Below are 16,655 nucleotides of genomic sequence, written 5' to 3'. Positions count from 1 at the left end.
AAAAACATGGCCGCCAGGGGGCATGGCAGTTTTCCTTATATGGCTATAGTAAAACCTTGTTAACACTCTAGAAGTCACATTTTTAGTTCAATCTTTATGAAACTTGGTCAAAACATGTGTCCCAATAATATCTTGGACGAGTTCGAAAATGGTTCCAGTTGAATGAAAAACATGGCCGCCATGGGGCGGGGCAGTTTTCCTTTTATGTCTTTACTGTATGGTAAAACCTTGTTAACACTCTAGAAGTCACATTTGTGGTCCAATGCTCATGAAACTTGGCCAGAATATTTGAACTAATAATATCTGGGCTAAGTTCAAAAATGGTTGAGATCCGTTAAAAAACATGGCCGCAAGGGGGCGTGGCATTTTTCCTCAATGGCTATTTACTACAAAACCTTGTTAACACTCTAGAAGTCACATTTATTAACCAATCTTTATGAAACTTGATCAGAACATTTGTTCTAACAATAGCTTGAGTCAGTTTGAAAATGGTTATGGTTCGTTGAAAAACATGGCGGCCACGGGGGGGGGGGGGGGGGGGGGGGGGGGGGGGCAGTTGTCCTTATATGGCTTTAGTGAAAACTTGTTGGCACTATATTAGCCACATTTATTGGCCAATCTTCATGAAACTTGGTCAGAACATTTGTCCCAATGAAATTTTGCCAGAGATTGAAGCTGGGTCATATGAGCTCAAAAACTAGGTCACAAGGTCAAATATAAAAAAAACATGTTAAAAGTCACTTTTATGGTCCAAAATAATCTTCATGAATCAGCTTGCATTTTTTTCAGAATAGTCTAGTTCCTTTGGCTTTCAGTTGAGAGCCTTAGGGCCTGATGGCCCTCTTGTTTTTTGCTTAGGAGAGACTTTCTTTAAAATAAACACAATTAAAATAGACTGCCTTGTCCCTGATTAGCTTGTGCGAACTGCGCAGACTTATCTTGGTCAACACTTTACGCACATGCATTAAACCAGTTTTTAGCTCACCTGAGCACAACGTGCTCATGGTGAGCTATTGTGATCGCCTTTTGTCCGTCATGCGTCGTCAAAATTTACCTTGTTAACACTCTAGAGGCCACATTTATTGTCCAATCTTCATGAAACTTACTCAGAACATGTGTCTCAATAATATCTTGGACGAGTTCGAAAATGGTTCCGGTTGATTGAAAAACCTGGCCGCCAGGGGGCGTGGCAGTTTTCCTTATATGGCTTTAGTAAAACCTTGTTAACACTCAAGAAGTCACATTTTTAGTCCAATCTTCATGAAACTTTGTCAGAACATGTGTCCCAATAATATCTTGGACGAGTTTGAAAATGGTTCCGGTTGTTTGAAAAACATGGCCGCCAGGGGGCGTGGCAGTTTTCCTTATATGGCTATAGTAAAACCTTGTTAACACTCTCGAAGTCACATTTTTAGTCCAATCTTCATGAAACTTTGTCGGAACATGTGTCCCAATAATATCTTGGATGAGTTCGAAAATGGTTCCGGTTGGTTGAAAAACATGGCCGCCAGGGGGCATGGCAGATTTCCTTATATAACTATAGTAAAACCTTGTTAACACTCTAGAATTCACATTTTAGTCCAATCTTCATGAAACTTGGTCAAAACATGTGTCCCAATAATATCTTGGACGATTTCGAAAATGGTTCCAGTTGAATGAAAAACATTACCGCCATGGGGCGGGGCAGTTTTCCTTATATGGCTTTACTGTATGGTAAAACCTTGTTAACACTCTAGAAGTCACATTTGTGGCCCAATGCTCATGAAACTTGGTCAGAATATTTGAACTAATAATATCTGGGCTAAGTTCAAAAATGGTTGAGATCCGTTAAAAAACATGGCCGCAAGGGGGCGTGGCATTTTTCCTTAAATGGCTATTTACTACAAAACCTTGTTAACACTCTAGAAGTCACATTTATTATCCAATCTTTATGAAACTTAATCAGAACATTTGTTCTAACAATAGCTCGAGTGAGTTTGAAAATGGTTATGGTTCGTTGAAAAACATGGCCGCCAAGGGGGGGGGGCAGTTGTCCTTATATGGCTTTAGAGAAATCTTGTTGACACTATATTAGCCACATTAATTGGCCAATCTTCATGAAACTTGGTCAAAACATTTGTCCCAATGAAATTTTGCCAGAGATTGAAGCTGGGTCATATGAGCACAGAAACTAGGTCACAAGGTCAAATATAAAAAAACATGTTAAAAGTCACTTTTTTGGTCCAAAATAATCTTCATGAATCAGCTTGCATTTTTTTCAGAATAGTCTAGTTCCTTTGGCTTTCAGGTAAGCGCCTTAGGGCCTGATGGCCCTCTTGTTTCCAAAGCTGCTAAAATCTGTTTTTCTGTCCCACATGTGTGAAAATTGCCTGACATATCTCTTAATATGTAATATACGTGTTGTTTCCCAGGCAACCAGCAGGCCAGCCCTGCCCTGACCCCCTGACTGTTCATGTACCTTCCCCCAATGAGCCTTGCTCTGGGAAAACAGGGCTTAAAGCATATGCGTAAAAGTGTAATCCCAGATTAGCCTGTGCAGTCATCAAATGCTGATCAAGGACAGCACTTTCCAACTATTGGAATTTTCGCTTAAAAGAGATTTGTTTAAGACGAAAAATACAAAAGAAGCGGAAAGTGTCATCTCTGATTAGCCTGTGCAGACTGCACAACGTTTTATGCACATGCATTAAAGCCTGTTGTTGAGATCTTTTTCTTAAGAATGTTTATGATTGTTTCCCAGGCAACCAGCAGACCAGCCCTGCCCTGACCCCGAGTGTGTTCATGTACCAGACCCCCCAGGGTATTGTGTACTCCACTGGCTCCCTCCCGGACAAGTTCAACTTCCAGCAGGTCACCTCACAAGATAGCGCAGGTAACCACTGGCAGGGTAAGCGTATGATAAATGCAGATCTTTTCCTGGCCATTTTGGAAAATGTCAGTTTCGGGATGGGAATTTTGCGGGAACAGTTTAAATCTTTTATATTCATTTTATTATATGAACAAAATCATATAAATTATAGTTGCATACTTCACTGGATGTAATTGAAATGCATGGTGATAAAATAATCATTTGACACTTAATTTGGAAAAGAAACAAAAAACAATTGGGATTTTTTTTTTAGATGGGATTTTTTTTTACAATTTCACTTTCGGAATGGGTCTGTTTAATGAACCCTTAGATACACAAGGAAAAGGCCTGAACTGTTAAATGTTAATTGAATATTGGACAAAAATTGTTCAGTCTGCAGGAATGCTGACCATTTTTGTACTGGATGGTTTCATGCTCAGCCCTCTTGTGTCTGGTGTTACATGATTAAATCCAACAAGTTTTTATAGAAAAATAATTAAATATTTTTATGCTTCCTGAAAATTTTTCGGTGGAGCATTTAGTTCCCAGTTCGTCCTTCCTTACTTCCTTACTTCTGTCACACTTTTTCGTCACACTTTTGTTACAGTTTCTCATAGCGCCTTCAATATTTGACCAATCTCTTACATATTCAGCATGTAGGTACCTTGCATAAACCTCTACCTTATGATGAGATTTGAGGTCACTGGAGTCAAGGTCACTGATACTAATAATAGATTTTCTCAAGGTCACACTTTAGTTACAGTTTCTCATAGCGAACATAAGGGGAGCATCCATCGTTTTCAGCGATTCTTGTTTACTTCTGTCTAGTGGCTATATTTACCTTGATGAGAATTGATCTCCATGAGACAATCAAATAGAGTGCAGTCTGCACAGGCAAATCTGGGATGACACTTTATGTACATGCATTAAACCCCCTTTTCACAGAGCATGGTCCATATGCAATTAAACCATCTGTTGAAGGGATGCAACCCATGAGTATTTCTAAATACTTAATGATCAGCTCTGATTTCCCTTGAAAATTGTTTGTCCCCTACCGGTTTCACAGGAGGGGACTTATGAAATTACTCGATTTTTTTTCTCTTTTTTTCTTCCGAATATTCGATTCAGAAAATAGCATTCGACGATTCTGTGCAGGACCAAATATTCGGATATTCGTTGACATCCCTATTAAATATCAAGTACGAAAATTGCAATCCATAAAAAAAATTACCCTACACTTACATTTTTAGCTCACCTGATTGCTCAGGTGAGCTTTTGTGACTGGTCTTTGTCCGTGGTATGTCCGTCCGTCCATCCGTCCGTTAACATTTGCTCGTAAACACTCTAGAGGCCACATTTCTTGTCCTATCTTCATTAAACTTGGTCAGAAGCTTTGTCCCAATGAAATCTCGGCCGAGTTCGAAACTGGGTTGTGCCAGGTCAAAAACTAGGTCACTTAAGGTAAAAAAAATGAAAACCTTGTAAACACTGTAGAAGTCTCATTTCATGCCCAATCTTCATGTAACTTTGTCAAAATGTTTGTCTTAATGATGTATTGGTTGAGTTCAAAAGTGGTTCCGATCCGTTGAAAAACATGGCCGCCAGTGGTCGGGGCAGTTTTCCTTATTTGGCTATAGAGAAACCTTGTAAACACTCTAGAAGTTACAATTTTTGCCCAATCATCATGAAAGTTGGTCAAAACATTGGTTTTATTGATATCTCGGATGAGTTTGAAAATGGTCGGGATTGGTGAATAAACATGGCCGCCAGTGGGCAGGCCATTTTTCTCTATATGTATATAGTGAATACATGTTAACACAGTAGAAGTCATATTTTTTGCCCAATTTTCATGAAATTTGCTGAGAACATTTGTTTCCTTGATACGAGAGTAGAGTTCAAAAATGGTTCCGGTCAGTTGAAAAACATGGCTACTGGGAGGGGGGCAATTTGGGTATATTGTTTTGCTCATGTCGGTCCGTCCGTCCACCAGATGGTTTCCGGATGATAACTCAAGAGCGCTTATGCCAAGGATCATGAAAATTCATAGGTACATTGATAATGACTCGCAGATGACTCCTATTGATTTTTAGGTTACTAGGTCAAAGGTCAAGGTCACGATAACCCGAAATAGTAAAATGGTTTCCGGATGATAACTCAAGAACACTTATGCCTAGGATCATGGAACTTCATAGATACATTGATCATGACTCGCAGATGACCCCTATCCATTTTCAGGTCACTGGGTCAAAGGTCAAGGTCACGGTTACCCAAAGCAGTAAAATGGTTTCCAGATGATAACTCAAGAACGCTTATGCCAAGGATCATGAAACTTCATAGCTACATTGATCATGACTCGCAGATAATCCCTATTGATTTTCAGGTCACTAGGTCAAAGGTTAAGGTCACGATGACCCGAAATAGTAAAATGGTTTCTGGATGATAACTCAAGAACGCTTAGGCCTAGGATCATGAAACTTCATAGGTACATTGATCATTACTCGAAGATGACCATTATTGATTTTCAGGTCACTAGGTAAAAGGTCAAGGTCACATTGACTCAAAATAGTAAAATGGTTTCTGGATGATAACTCAAGAACCCTTAGGCCTAGGATCATGAAACTTCATAGGTACATTGATCATGACTCGTATATGACCCCTATTGATTTTCAGGTCACTAGGTCAAAGGTCAAGGTCGTGGTGACCTGAAATAGTAAAATGGTTTCCCGATGATAACTCAAGAATGCTTATGCCTAGGATCATGAAACTTCATAGGTACATTGATTTTGACTCGAAGATGACCCCTATTGATTTTCAGGTCACTAGGTCAAAGGTCAAAGTCATGGTGACCTGAAATAGTAAAATGGTGTCTGGATGATAACTCAAGAACGCTTATGCCTAGGATCATGAAACTTCATAGGTACAATGATCATGACTCGCAGATGACCCCTAATGATTTTCAGGTCACTAAGTCAAAGGTCAAGGTCACGGTGACCTGAAATAGTAAAATGGTTTCTGGATGATAACTCAAGAACGCTTATGCCTAGGTTCATGAAACTTCATAGGTATATTTCATGACTCGCAGATGACCACTATTGATTATCAGGTCACTAGGTCAAAGGTCAAGGTCACAGTGCCAAATAATGTATTCACACAATGGCTGTCAAGGTCACGGTGACTCAACTTGGAAAAATGGTTTCTGGATGATAACTCATGCTTACGCCTAGGATCATGAAACTTCATAGGTATATTGATCATGACTCGCAGATGAAATAATGATGAAACTTGACCAGGATGTTTGTCTGGACAATATCTAGGTCAAGTTTGACATTTGGTTAAGATTGAATGAACCGACTCCTCTCAGGTGAGTGAACTAGAGCCATCTTGGCCCTCTTGTTTTTTTTTAGGATTATACCATGTATAAAGGTACATGTATTTCCCATGATCAAACATTTATTTGGTTGGGAATATCAATTCAACTTATATTCTTGTTTAGAGAAAAATCATTAACGTCTATGAAGTTATGACAACATAACAATTCAAAATGATGTCAGCTTCATTCATAAGCAATTGATATGACTATGTGAATTGTCAAATACTGTTGAAATATTATGTTTATAAATACTAATGCAATGAACTAAGATATAAAAATTGTATTACATAAATGTTTTTATTGCACTGCATAACGCCAAAATAATTTGTTTGTAAAGTTTGATTGATCTTGCTTTTAAGCACTTGCATTTTGCTGAGCAATGTCTTGGAATTTCCAGAGATTCTTTCCCAAGATTAAGATTTGCCCATGGTTTTTGCAGAATAACTCACGCTTATTTTCATTCTTTGTGCATAGAAAAACAGTCTTGGTTGTACAATTCCTTTTACAAAGTTATAATTTAACTTTTTTTATTTCATGAGTAACACTATTGTATCAGAAATATTTATTTCATCATAGCATATTCTGATCAAACTTGTGTCATAAAGCTTATGTCATAAAACTTGAGTCATAAACTTGTGTCATAAAACTCAAGTCATAAAACTTGTGTCATATTGCATAATAAAACGTGTGTCATAAAACTTGTGTCATAAACTTGTGTCATAAAGTTTGTGTAATAAATCTTGTGTCATAAAACTTGTGTCATAAATCTTGTGTCATAAACTTATGTCATGTGGTGTTTTCAGGTCAGACGAGCGTCCACGGGCAGCCTATTATCATCCCCATGCCAGTGTCCCTGCCAGCCGGGTCTCAACAGGTAGGCAGTAACATTGTAATATCCCAATGCTGCAATGTGAACTCTTTTTGCTACATGTGTAACAATATGATATCGGTATGTGACCTGATCTCACTATGTGACAGTTAGTGTAATCGCGCTATGTTACAGTTATTACAGTGTGACCTCACTATGTTACATGTGTTACAATGTGATCTCACTATGATATAGTAATGATCTCACAATGTTATATTTATTTTCTTCAAAAAAGAAGGGGTATATTGTTTTGCTGGCTGTCTGTAGACCAATCTGAAAATCGATAAACCTGTCGGTAGACCAGTCCGAATATTGGTAGACAAGTTGGTTGCCGATCAATAACTCGTCAATGAATTGACTGATTGGCTTGATACACATGTGCATTGGCCTTTGACAGAAGATGAACCCTATTGAAATTGAGGTCACTAGGTCAAAGGTCAAGGTCACTATCTCATTAAGTGTGAAAATCGTTTCCCATCAATGACTCGTCAACGAATTGACTTGATACTTTCCATATGCATTGGCCTTGGAAGTAGATGACCCCTATTGAAATTTGGGTCACTAGGTCAAATGTCAAGGTCACAATCACACTAAGTGTGAAAATCGTTTCCGATCAATAACTTATCAACCAATTGACATTGGGGTCACTAGGTCAAAGGTCTAGGTCACTCATACACATCAAGAATGCAATCATTTCCGATCAATAACTTGCCAACTTATTCACTGATTGGCTTGATACTTCCCATATGCATTGGCATTGGACAGTAGATTACCCCTATTGAAATTGGGGTCACTAGGTCAAAGGTCAAGGTCACTATCACACTAAGTGTGAAAATTGTTTCTGATCAATAACTTGTCAACCAATTGCGTGATTGGTTTGATACTTCACATGTGCATTAGCCTTGGACAGTAGATGAACTCTATTGAAATTTGAGTCACTAGGTCAAAGGTGAAGGTCATTGATATACATTAAGAGAACAATTGTTACCAATCAATATCTAGTCAACTGATTCAACGATTGGCTTGATACTTTCCATGTGCATTGGCCTTGGACAGTAGATGACCCCGATTGAAATTGGGGTTGCTAGGCCAAAGGTCACGATCACTGTTACATATTAAGTGTGAAATCATTTCCCATCAATTACTTTTCAACTGATTCACAGATTGGCTTGATACTTCACATGTGCATTGGCCTTGGACAGTAGATGACCCCTATTGAAATTTGGATCACTAGGTCAAAGTGAAGGTCTCTGTTACACACTTTGTGTGAAATCATTTCCGATCAAAAAATCGTCAACTGATTCACCGATTGGCTTGATACTTTCCATGTGCATTAGCCTTGGACAGTAGATGACCCCGATTGAAATTGGGGTCACTAGTTCAAAGCCCTGTTTGGAGGGGCATATGTCTCTGACCGCGGAACACTTGTTACAGTGTGATCTGACTATGTTTCAATTGTTACAGTATGATCTCACTATGCTATAGATGTTGCAGTATGATGTCACTATGATACAGATGTAAAGGTGTGATCTAACTATTTTAAAGATGTTACAGTGTGGTCTCACTTTTTAGCTCACCTGATTGCTCAGGTGAGCATTTCTGACCAGTATTTGTCCGTCGTATGTCCGTCCGTCCGTCCGTAAACATTTGCTCGTCAACACTCTAGAGGCCACATTTCTTGTCCCATCTTCATGAAACTTGGTCAAAAGCTTTGCCCCAATAAAATCTCTGCCGAGTTCGAAACTGGGTTGTGCCGGGTCAAAAACTAGGTCACTAGGTCAAAAAAAAGAAAAACCTTGTAAACACTGTAGAAGTCACATTTCATGCTCAATCTACATGTAACTTTGTCAAAATGTTTGCCTTAATGATATGTTGGTCGAGTTCAAAAGTGGTTCCGGTCTGTTGAAAACATGGCCCCCATTGGGCGGGGCAGTTTTCCTTATTTGGCTATAGAGAAACCTTGTTAACACTCTAGAAGTCACAATTTTTGCCCAATCATCATGAAAGTTGGTCAAAACATTGGTTTTATTGATATCGCGGACAAGTTCCAAAATGGTCCAGATCGGTGAAAAAACATGGCCGCCAGTGGGCGGGGCATTTATCTCTATATGCATATAGTGAAAACATTTGAACACTCTAGAAGTCACATTTTTGGCCCAATTTTTCATGAAATTTGGTCAGAACGTTTGTTTCCTTGATATGAGAGTTGAGTTCGAAAATGGTTCCGGTCAGTTAAAAAACATTGCTGCCGGGTGAGGGGGGGGGGGGGGGGGAAGTTTTCCTAATTTGGCTATAGTGAAACCTTGTAAACACTCTAGAAGTCACAATTTTTGCCCAATCATCATGACAATTGGTCAAAACTTTGGTTTTATTGATATCTTGGAAGAGTTCGAAAATGGTCCAGATCGGTGAAAAAACATGGCCGCCAGTGGGCGGGGCATTTTTCTCTATATGTATATAGTGAAACATGTGAACACTCTAGAGGGCACATTTTTGGCCCAGTTTTCATGAAATTTGGTCAGAACATTTGTTTTCTTGATATGAGAGTTGAGTTTGAAAATGGTTCCGGTCAGGTGAATAACATGGCTGCCTGGGGGGGGGGCAGTTTTCCTTATTTGGCTATAGAGAAACCTTGTTAACACTCTAGAAGTCACAATTTTTGCCCAATCATCATGAAAGTTGGTCAAAACATTGGTTTTATTGATATCTCGGATGAGTTCGAAAATGGTCCAGATCGGTGAAAAAACATGGCCGGCAGTGGGCAGGGCATTTTTCTCTATATGTATATAGTGAAAACATGTGAACACTCTAGAAGTCACATTTTTGGCCCAATTTTCATGAAATTTGGTCAGAACATTTGTTTCCTTGATATGAGAGTTGAGTTCGAAAATGGTTCCGGTCAGTTAAAAAAACATGGCTGGGGGGGGGGGCAGTTTTCCTTATTTGGCTATAGAGAAACCTTGTAAACACTCTAGAAGTCACAATTTTTGCCCAATCATCATGAAAGTTAGTTAAAACATTGGTTTTATTGATATCTCGGACGAGTTCGAAAATGGTCCAGATCGGTGAAAAAACATGGCCGCCAGTGGGAGGGGCATTTTTGTCTATATGTATATAGTGAAAACATGTGAACACTCTAGAAGTCACATTTTTGGCCCAATTTGCATGAAATTTGGTCAGAACATTTGTTTCCTTGATATTAGAGTTGAGTTTGATAATGGTTCCGGTCAGTTGAATAAAATTGTTGCCAGGGGGGGGGGGCAGTTTTCCTTATTTGGCGATATAGAAACCTTGTAAACACTTTAGAAGTCACAATTTTTGCCCAATCATCATGAAAGTTTGTCAAAACATTGGTTTTATTGATATCTCGGACGAGTTCGGAAATGGTCCAGATCGGTGAAAAAACATGGCCGCCAGTGGGCGCGACATTTTTCTCTATATGCATATAGTGAAAACATTTGAACACTCTAGAAGTCACATTTTTGGCCCAATTTTCATGAAATTTGGTCAGAACGTTTGTTTCCTTGATATGAGAGTTGAGTTCGAAAATGGTTCCGGTCAGTTAAAAAACATTGCTGCCGGCAGTGCCCCAGATAATTATTTCGGTAATAGGGTTTTCACCCACTGATTTTGAAAAATAGGGTGATTTCATTCTTGGAATAGGGTGAAATGAGTTATAAGATGCATACAGTAAAACCATTGCTGCTTTACTTCTGTTTAAGCTGCACACAATTGTATTGATTCAATAAAACTGTAAACTAATTTAATTAACTTTAATAAACTGATGTTTCATAACATCTTTAATCCTTAAAACTGTCAATAATATAAACTTTAAACTTAAAAAAAATCGATAACACGAATGATTCGGCACTTATTGACTCTTGCTTTCTTGGTTCGATAAAGTTAGCGATCGACACATATTTTGGCGCAACAATTGCGGACGTCTTTCTCTTAGACATTTTTATTACGCATCGTATTAGAAACTGAAAGTACAGACACTTTACAAATATTTGCACAATGAACGACGGATTAAGTCAGATTGAAAACGCATGTATGTCGTCGTAAATAATTTTGTCAGCCGCTTTATTTAACTATGAAATCTAGTCCGCAGAGCGTTTGAATAGCTTTGACTGTTTTATTGCCCCATCATCCAGGCGCTTGCTGAATAAAAGCGTCGCCGCGTAACGAAAATAATCACAAAAAATACCGAAAATGAGCAAAGTTTTTTTGATCAAAGCTATTGTATCGTACGCATCAAATAAGACGAATGTGCGTAAAAGGCAAATCGGGTGCGTTTTCAATACGCATGATATTGTATTTCTTTGCGTTTTTAAACATTTTAATAGGGTGAAAGACGCAGATACGCAGCTTATCTGGGGCACTGTGCCGGGTGAGGGGGGGGGGGGGGGGAAGTTTTCCTAATTTGGCTATAGTGAAACCTTGTAAACACTCTAGAAGTCACAATTTTTGCCCAATCATCATGACAATTGGTCAAAACTTTGGTTTTATTGATATCTTGGAAGAGTTCGAAAATGGTCCAGATCGGTGAAAAAACATGGCCGCCAGTGGGCGGGGCATTTTTCTCTATATGTATATAGTGAAACATGTGAACACTCTAGAGGGCACATTTTTGGCCCAGTTTTCATGAAATTTGGTCAGAACATTTGTTTCCTTGATATGAGAGTTGAGTTTGAAAATGGTTCCGGTCAGGTGAATAACATGGCTGCCTGGGGGGGGGCAGTTTTCCTTATTTGGCTATAGAGAAACCTTGTTAACACTCTAGAAGTCACAATTTTTGCCCAATCATCATGAAAGTTGGTCAAAACATTGGTTTTATTGATGTCTAGGATGAGTTCGAAAATGGTCCAGATCGGTGAAAAAACATGGCCGGCAGTGGGCGGGGCATTTTTCTCTATATGTATATAGTGAAAACATGTGAACACTAGAAGTCACATTTTTGGCCCAATTTTCATGAAATTTGGTCAGAACATTTGTTTTCTTGATATGAGAGTTGAGTTCGAAAATGGTTCCGGTCAGTTAAAAAAACATGGCTGGGGGGGGGGGGCAGTTTTCCTTATTTGGCTATAGAGAAACCTTGTAAACACTCTAGAAGTCACAATTTTTGTCCAATCATCATGAAAGTTAGTTAAAACATTGGTTTTATTGATATCTCGGACGAGTTCGAAAATGGTCCAGATCGGTGAAAAAACATGGCCGCCAGTGGGAGGGGCATTTTTGTCTATATGTATATAGTGAAAACGTGTGAACACTCTAGAAGTCACATTTTTGGCCCAATTTGCATGAAATTTGGTCAGAACATTTGTTTCCTTGATATAAGAGTTGAGTTTGATAATGGTTCCGGTCAGTTGAATAAAATTGTTGCCAGGGGGGGGGGCAGTTTTCCTTATTTGGCTATATAGAAACCTTGTAAACACTTTAGAAGTCACAATTTTTGCCCAATCATCATGAAAGTTGGTCAAAACTTTGGTTTTATTGATATCTCGGACGAGTTCGGAAATGGTCCAGATCGGTGAAAAAACATGGCCGCCAGTGGGCGCGACATTTTTCTCTATATGTATATAGTGAAACATGTGAACACTAGAAGTCACATTTTTGGCCCAATTTTCATGAAATTTGGTCACAACATTTGTTTCCTTGATATGAGAGTTGAGTTTGAAAATGGTTCCGGTCAGTTGAATAACATGGCTGCGGGGGGGGGGGGGGGGGGCAGTTTTCTGATATTTATATAGTAAAAAAAACTTGTGAACACTCTAGATATCACATTTTTTGCCCAATCATGAAACTTGGTACAAAGATTGGTTTTATATATATCACATAATTAATGCCATAATTATTGCCCTTAGATTGTCCAAATTTTCATTTTATTATACAAAATCCTTGTAAACACTATAGAGGTTACAATTTTGTTTCAGATTTTATGAATCTTGGTCATAATATTTATTTTTGTAAGCAAAGTTTGATGTTTGGTGAGGGGGAGTCAAATCAAAATATAGGTCACCAGGTCATATCTTTCAAAAACAAAAACACTCCATATGCCAGAGTTATGGTTCAATAATGATGAAACTTGACCAGGATGTTTGTCTGGACAATATCTAGGTCAAGTTTGACGTTTGGTAAAGATTGAATGAACCGACTCATCTCAGGTGAGCGAACTAGGGCCATCTTGGCCCTCTTGTTTAGGTGTTGCAGTGCCATCTCACTATGTTACAGATGATACTGTGTGATCCTGCTATGTAACATATGTTACAGTGTGATCTCCCTATGTTACAGTTGTTACAGTATGATCTCACTATGCTATAGATGTTGCAGTATGATGTCACTATGATACAGATGTAAAGGTGTGATCTCACTATTTTAAAGTTGTTACAGTGTGGTCTTACTTTTTTAGGTGTTGCAGTGCCATCTCACTATGTTACAGATGATACAGTGTGATCCCGCTATGTAACATATGATGTGATTACTCTATATTACAGGTGTTGCAATTTTCCACAGAGTCAGTGCCTGTTACTGAGGTGTCTCAACCAGTGACAGGGGCCAAGAAGAGGAAAGTTTAGTAGATATGTTTGGCTTTATTGTTTAGTGTATTGCCACTAAGCTGAGAACCACGAAGACTTAATAAAGCAGGTTTCCTGTAGTGTTGAGTGCATTGCCACTGAGCTGGAAACCAAATAGACTTAGAAGAGCTGGTTCCATGTATTGTTTAGTGCTTTGTCACTGAGCTGGGAACCAAGAACACTTAGAAGAGCTGATTTTCTGTAATGTGTAGTGCATCGTCACTGAGCTTGGAACCAAGAATATTGCGTAGCAGGATTGGTTCCCACATTGTTCAGTGAGTATCTTAGGAATCGGAAATCAAACTGGATATGTTCACTACATATTGTTGTGTTCTCTAGCTGGAATGGGAACCGTTAGTACTGTTTTGGAGCATTGGTTTCCAGCACGTAAGGGTGCATTCTCAATGGTGCTATATGACAGAGTTTGTGATCATGGCGGTCCAATAGAATCATGTAGGGGCTAGGTGTGAGACTGAAAAGTGTCTTCATATCAACCTACGGATGCATAGATAACAACTTGTTTATCAGGATTTATCAACTATTCCACTCCAGCCTTCGATGTGCGGTGGTGTTTGACCATACTTATTTGACCAAAATGTCAAATAGCTTTAGACTTATATTGTGTAAGTGAAGTTAACTTGAGCCTGCATGTGTAAAGTCTAATGACTTGAGCAAAAATCACATATTTTATTATGCAGTGCCTTTTTTCACCAAAAAAAATAATTAAATATTTAATTTCCATTTTTATATGTCTCCGTCCATAACGATTTTGTTCAAGGAATATTGTTCAATGTTAACTTATTGTTCTTAATGAATTCATATTGTTTTCAATTTAAAGGGCTATATCTGCAGCCTATAATGTATTATACTGTCAAAAATAATGTCTTTAATAAATACTCATTATAAATTATATTTATTAATGAAATGTTTACAAATTTAATGTTTAACTGTAAGTACCACTATATGCATGTGGACCTTTTGTAAAATTAACATTGGAGTGCGTGAACTTTTGTAAACTCAGGTTCAAATTTTACAAGTGCCCTTTATGGACAAAATGTCATGCGTTTTGGTTGGTTGATTAATTTATATATGTATCATTTTGTAAATTTGCATTGCTTTAAACTTGTCCTTAATAATTAAGTTATACCAAAGAACATGTTCTACTCATAGAGTGCAATATTGCAATGCTGTCTGTACCAGTCAGTCAGACTGTGTGCACATTTTCATGTTTTAGTCGTGTTCTGAGAAAACTGGGTTTAATGCATGTGCGTAAAGTGTCGTCCCAGATTAGCCTCCGCAGTCCCCACAGGCTTATCAGGGACGACACTTTCCGCTATTATGGTATTTTTAGTTTCAAGGAAGTCCCTCCTTACCGAAAATCAAATTCAGGCAGAAAGTGTCGTCCCTGATAAGCCTGTGGGGACTGCACTAATCTGGGATGACACTTTGCGCACATGCATTATGTCCAGTTTTCTCAGAACACGACTCGTTGTATCACAGACCACTCATGTCTGTTGTACGGGGAATATGGGCAGCTATAGGAAGGGATAAAAACTCATGGACCAAACTTGTGTAGAGTCGTACTAAGTAGGTTTTAATGTGCAACATTATTAGACAAGATCAGTAGAAAAATGGACAAATTATGGCTGCATCCGAGCGGCTTTGCAGGTTGGGAAATGGTGGACCGGAGTTGGGAAATATTTGCTGAGAACAATTCTTTGCCCTGCATGAATTGACTTTCAAATAACTTTCCATAAGTAATCAGCATGGGACCCTAGTGTTACGTGCAAGAACCATGTCACTAGAAATAAGGTCAATATCGCTAATAAAGGTCAAAAATTAATTTACTCATGAGCACATTAAGAATTTTTAAATGAATTTGTAGACGTTGAAAGCATACTGAGTTGCTCACAATATAATCAAGTCTGTAGGTCAAAGGTCAAGGAAACAATTTAAGGTCAAAGATAAAATATGAGAAATCAATTGAGACTTTGTCCAATTGTTACCTGATTTTCCTTAATGACAAGCATTTTTGTGTGACAATTTTATCTGTTGTTTGTCAACTTCAGACTTTTCATTTCATTGCTTTATTACAGTACTATATGTGCAAAGCTTATTATAACGTTATTTTCTACACGTTTTCTACACATTAATGGACTAGACAAGCGATGACACATTCATCATGTTAAAGATATCTAGCCTTTCTAGTTTATAATTAAGTTGTTTCTTAGTGAGAAGTAAGTGATACAATTGTTGAAAGCAGTTACCGGTATATAGCTTTATCATACTTGTTAAGATTTTCTTGTGCCTTTCAAACGTAAATATTTTTGTACATTGTAACCTTTTGTTTGGTATGTGTTAACTAGTTTTACATTTTTAATTGGAACAATGCATTTGTCCTTCTGGGCATATTTGACCATAACAGCATAATTATGTGAAGACAATTGTTGTTCACGATCTTTAAGAGTGTCTTCCATGTGTAACATAATGTTTTGACTTGTTTGTGAATTTTTTAAATGTACATACAATAAAACATGAACAAATTAACATGCATTTATGTCTGAGTACTTCTATAATTACGTGTATTTAGTTAGACTAAACCTTACCCATGAAGACTTTATTGTGGCTACTTAGTCTTATGTCATGGGTCCATGTACATACAATGTAGTGAAGGTTGTAATGGGTGAAGACTATCCTTATGCCAGGGCTTCACAATGTTAAGGTTTTACTATATTTTTGAGGTCACTTAATTTGTTCATAAAGGATATTTATAGTGGAATTAATACAAGATATACTAACTAGTGTCTTACATTTACTTGTTTTCGTAAATTGACTAGTTCTCGAACACTATGACTATTTTTTTCTAACACTGACTAGTTATCTTACATTGACTTGTTTTCTTTCATTGAATAGTTTTCTTTCGTTGACTATTTTTCTTACATTGACAAGTATTCTAACTAGTTATCTAACACTGACTAGTTTTCTAACACTGAC

The 16,655-nt window shown here is 38.0% G+C and overlaps 2 protein-coding genes across 7 annotated transcripts in view; both read left to right on the top strand.

Annotated features, from left to right (window-relative positions):
* The window catches only part of LOC127871178 (serum response factor-like), a 131,053-nt gene extending 114,845 nt beyond the window's left edge, over nt 1–16,208 (top strand). For all 3 annotated transcript variants that reach the window (XM_052413917.1, XM_052413916.1, XM_052413915.1), the window contains one exon: nt 15,352–16,208. The gene's annotated coding sequence lies outside the window, so the exon portion shown is untranslated. The remainder of the gene's footprint in view (nt 1–15,351) is intronic.
* LOC127871179 (serum response factor-like) overlaps nt 1–16,208 on the top strand; it is a 59,151-nt gene extending 42,943 nt beyond the window's left edge. For all 4 annotated transcript variants that reach the window (XM_052413920.1, XM_052413921.1, XM_052413922.1 and 1 more), the window contains 3 exons: nt 2,741–2,887; nt 7,022–7,092; nt 13,581–16,208. In XM_052413920.1, coding sequence (XP_052269880.1) covers nt 2,741–2,887; nt 7,022–7,092; nt 13,581–13,661 — 299 coding nt within the window. In that variant the 3' untranslated portion in view covers nt 13,662–16,208. The remainder of the gene's footprint in view (nt 1–2,740; nt 2,888–7,021; nt 7,093–13,580) is intronic.
* Nucleotides 16,209–16,655: the final 447 nt, after the last annotated feature.

This window comes from Dreissena polymorpha, chromosome 3, assembly GCF_020536995.1.
Source record: "Dreissena polymorpha isolate Duluth1 chromosome 3, UMN_Dpol_1.0, whole genome shotgun sequence".
NCBI lineage: Eukaryota > Metazoa > Mollusca > Bivalvia > Myida > Dreissenidae > Dreissena > Dreissena polymorpha.
The sequence above is the reverse complement of the archived record's forward strand: the minus strand, read 5'-3'. Positions and strand labels throughout refer to the sequence as shown.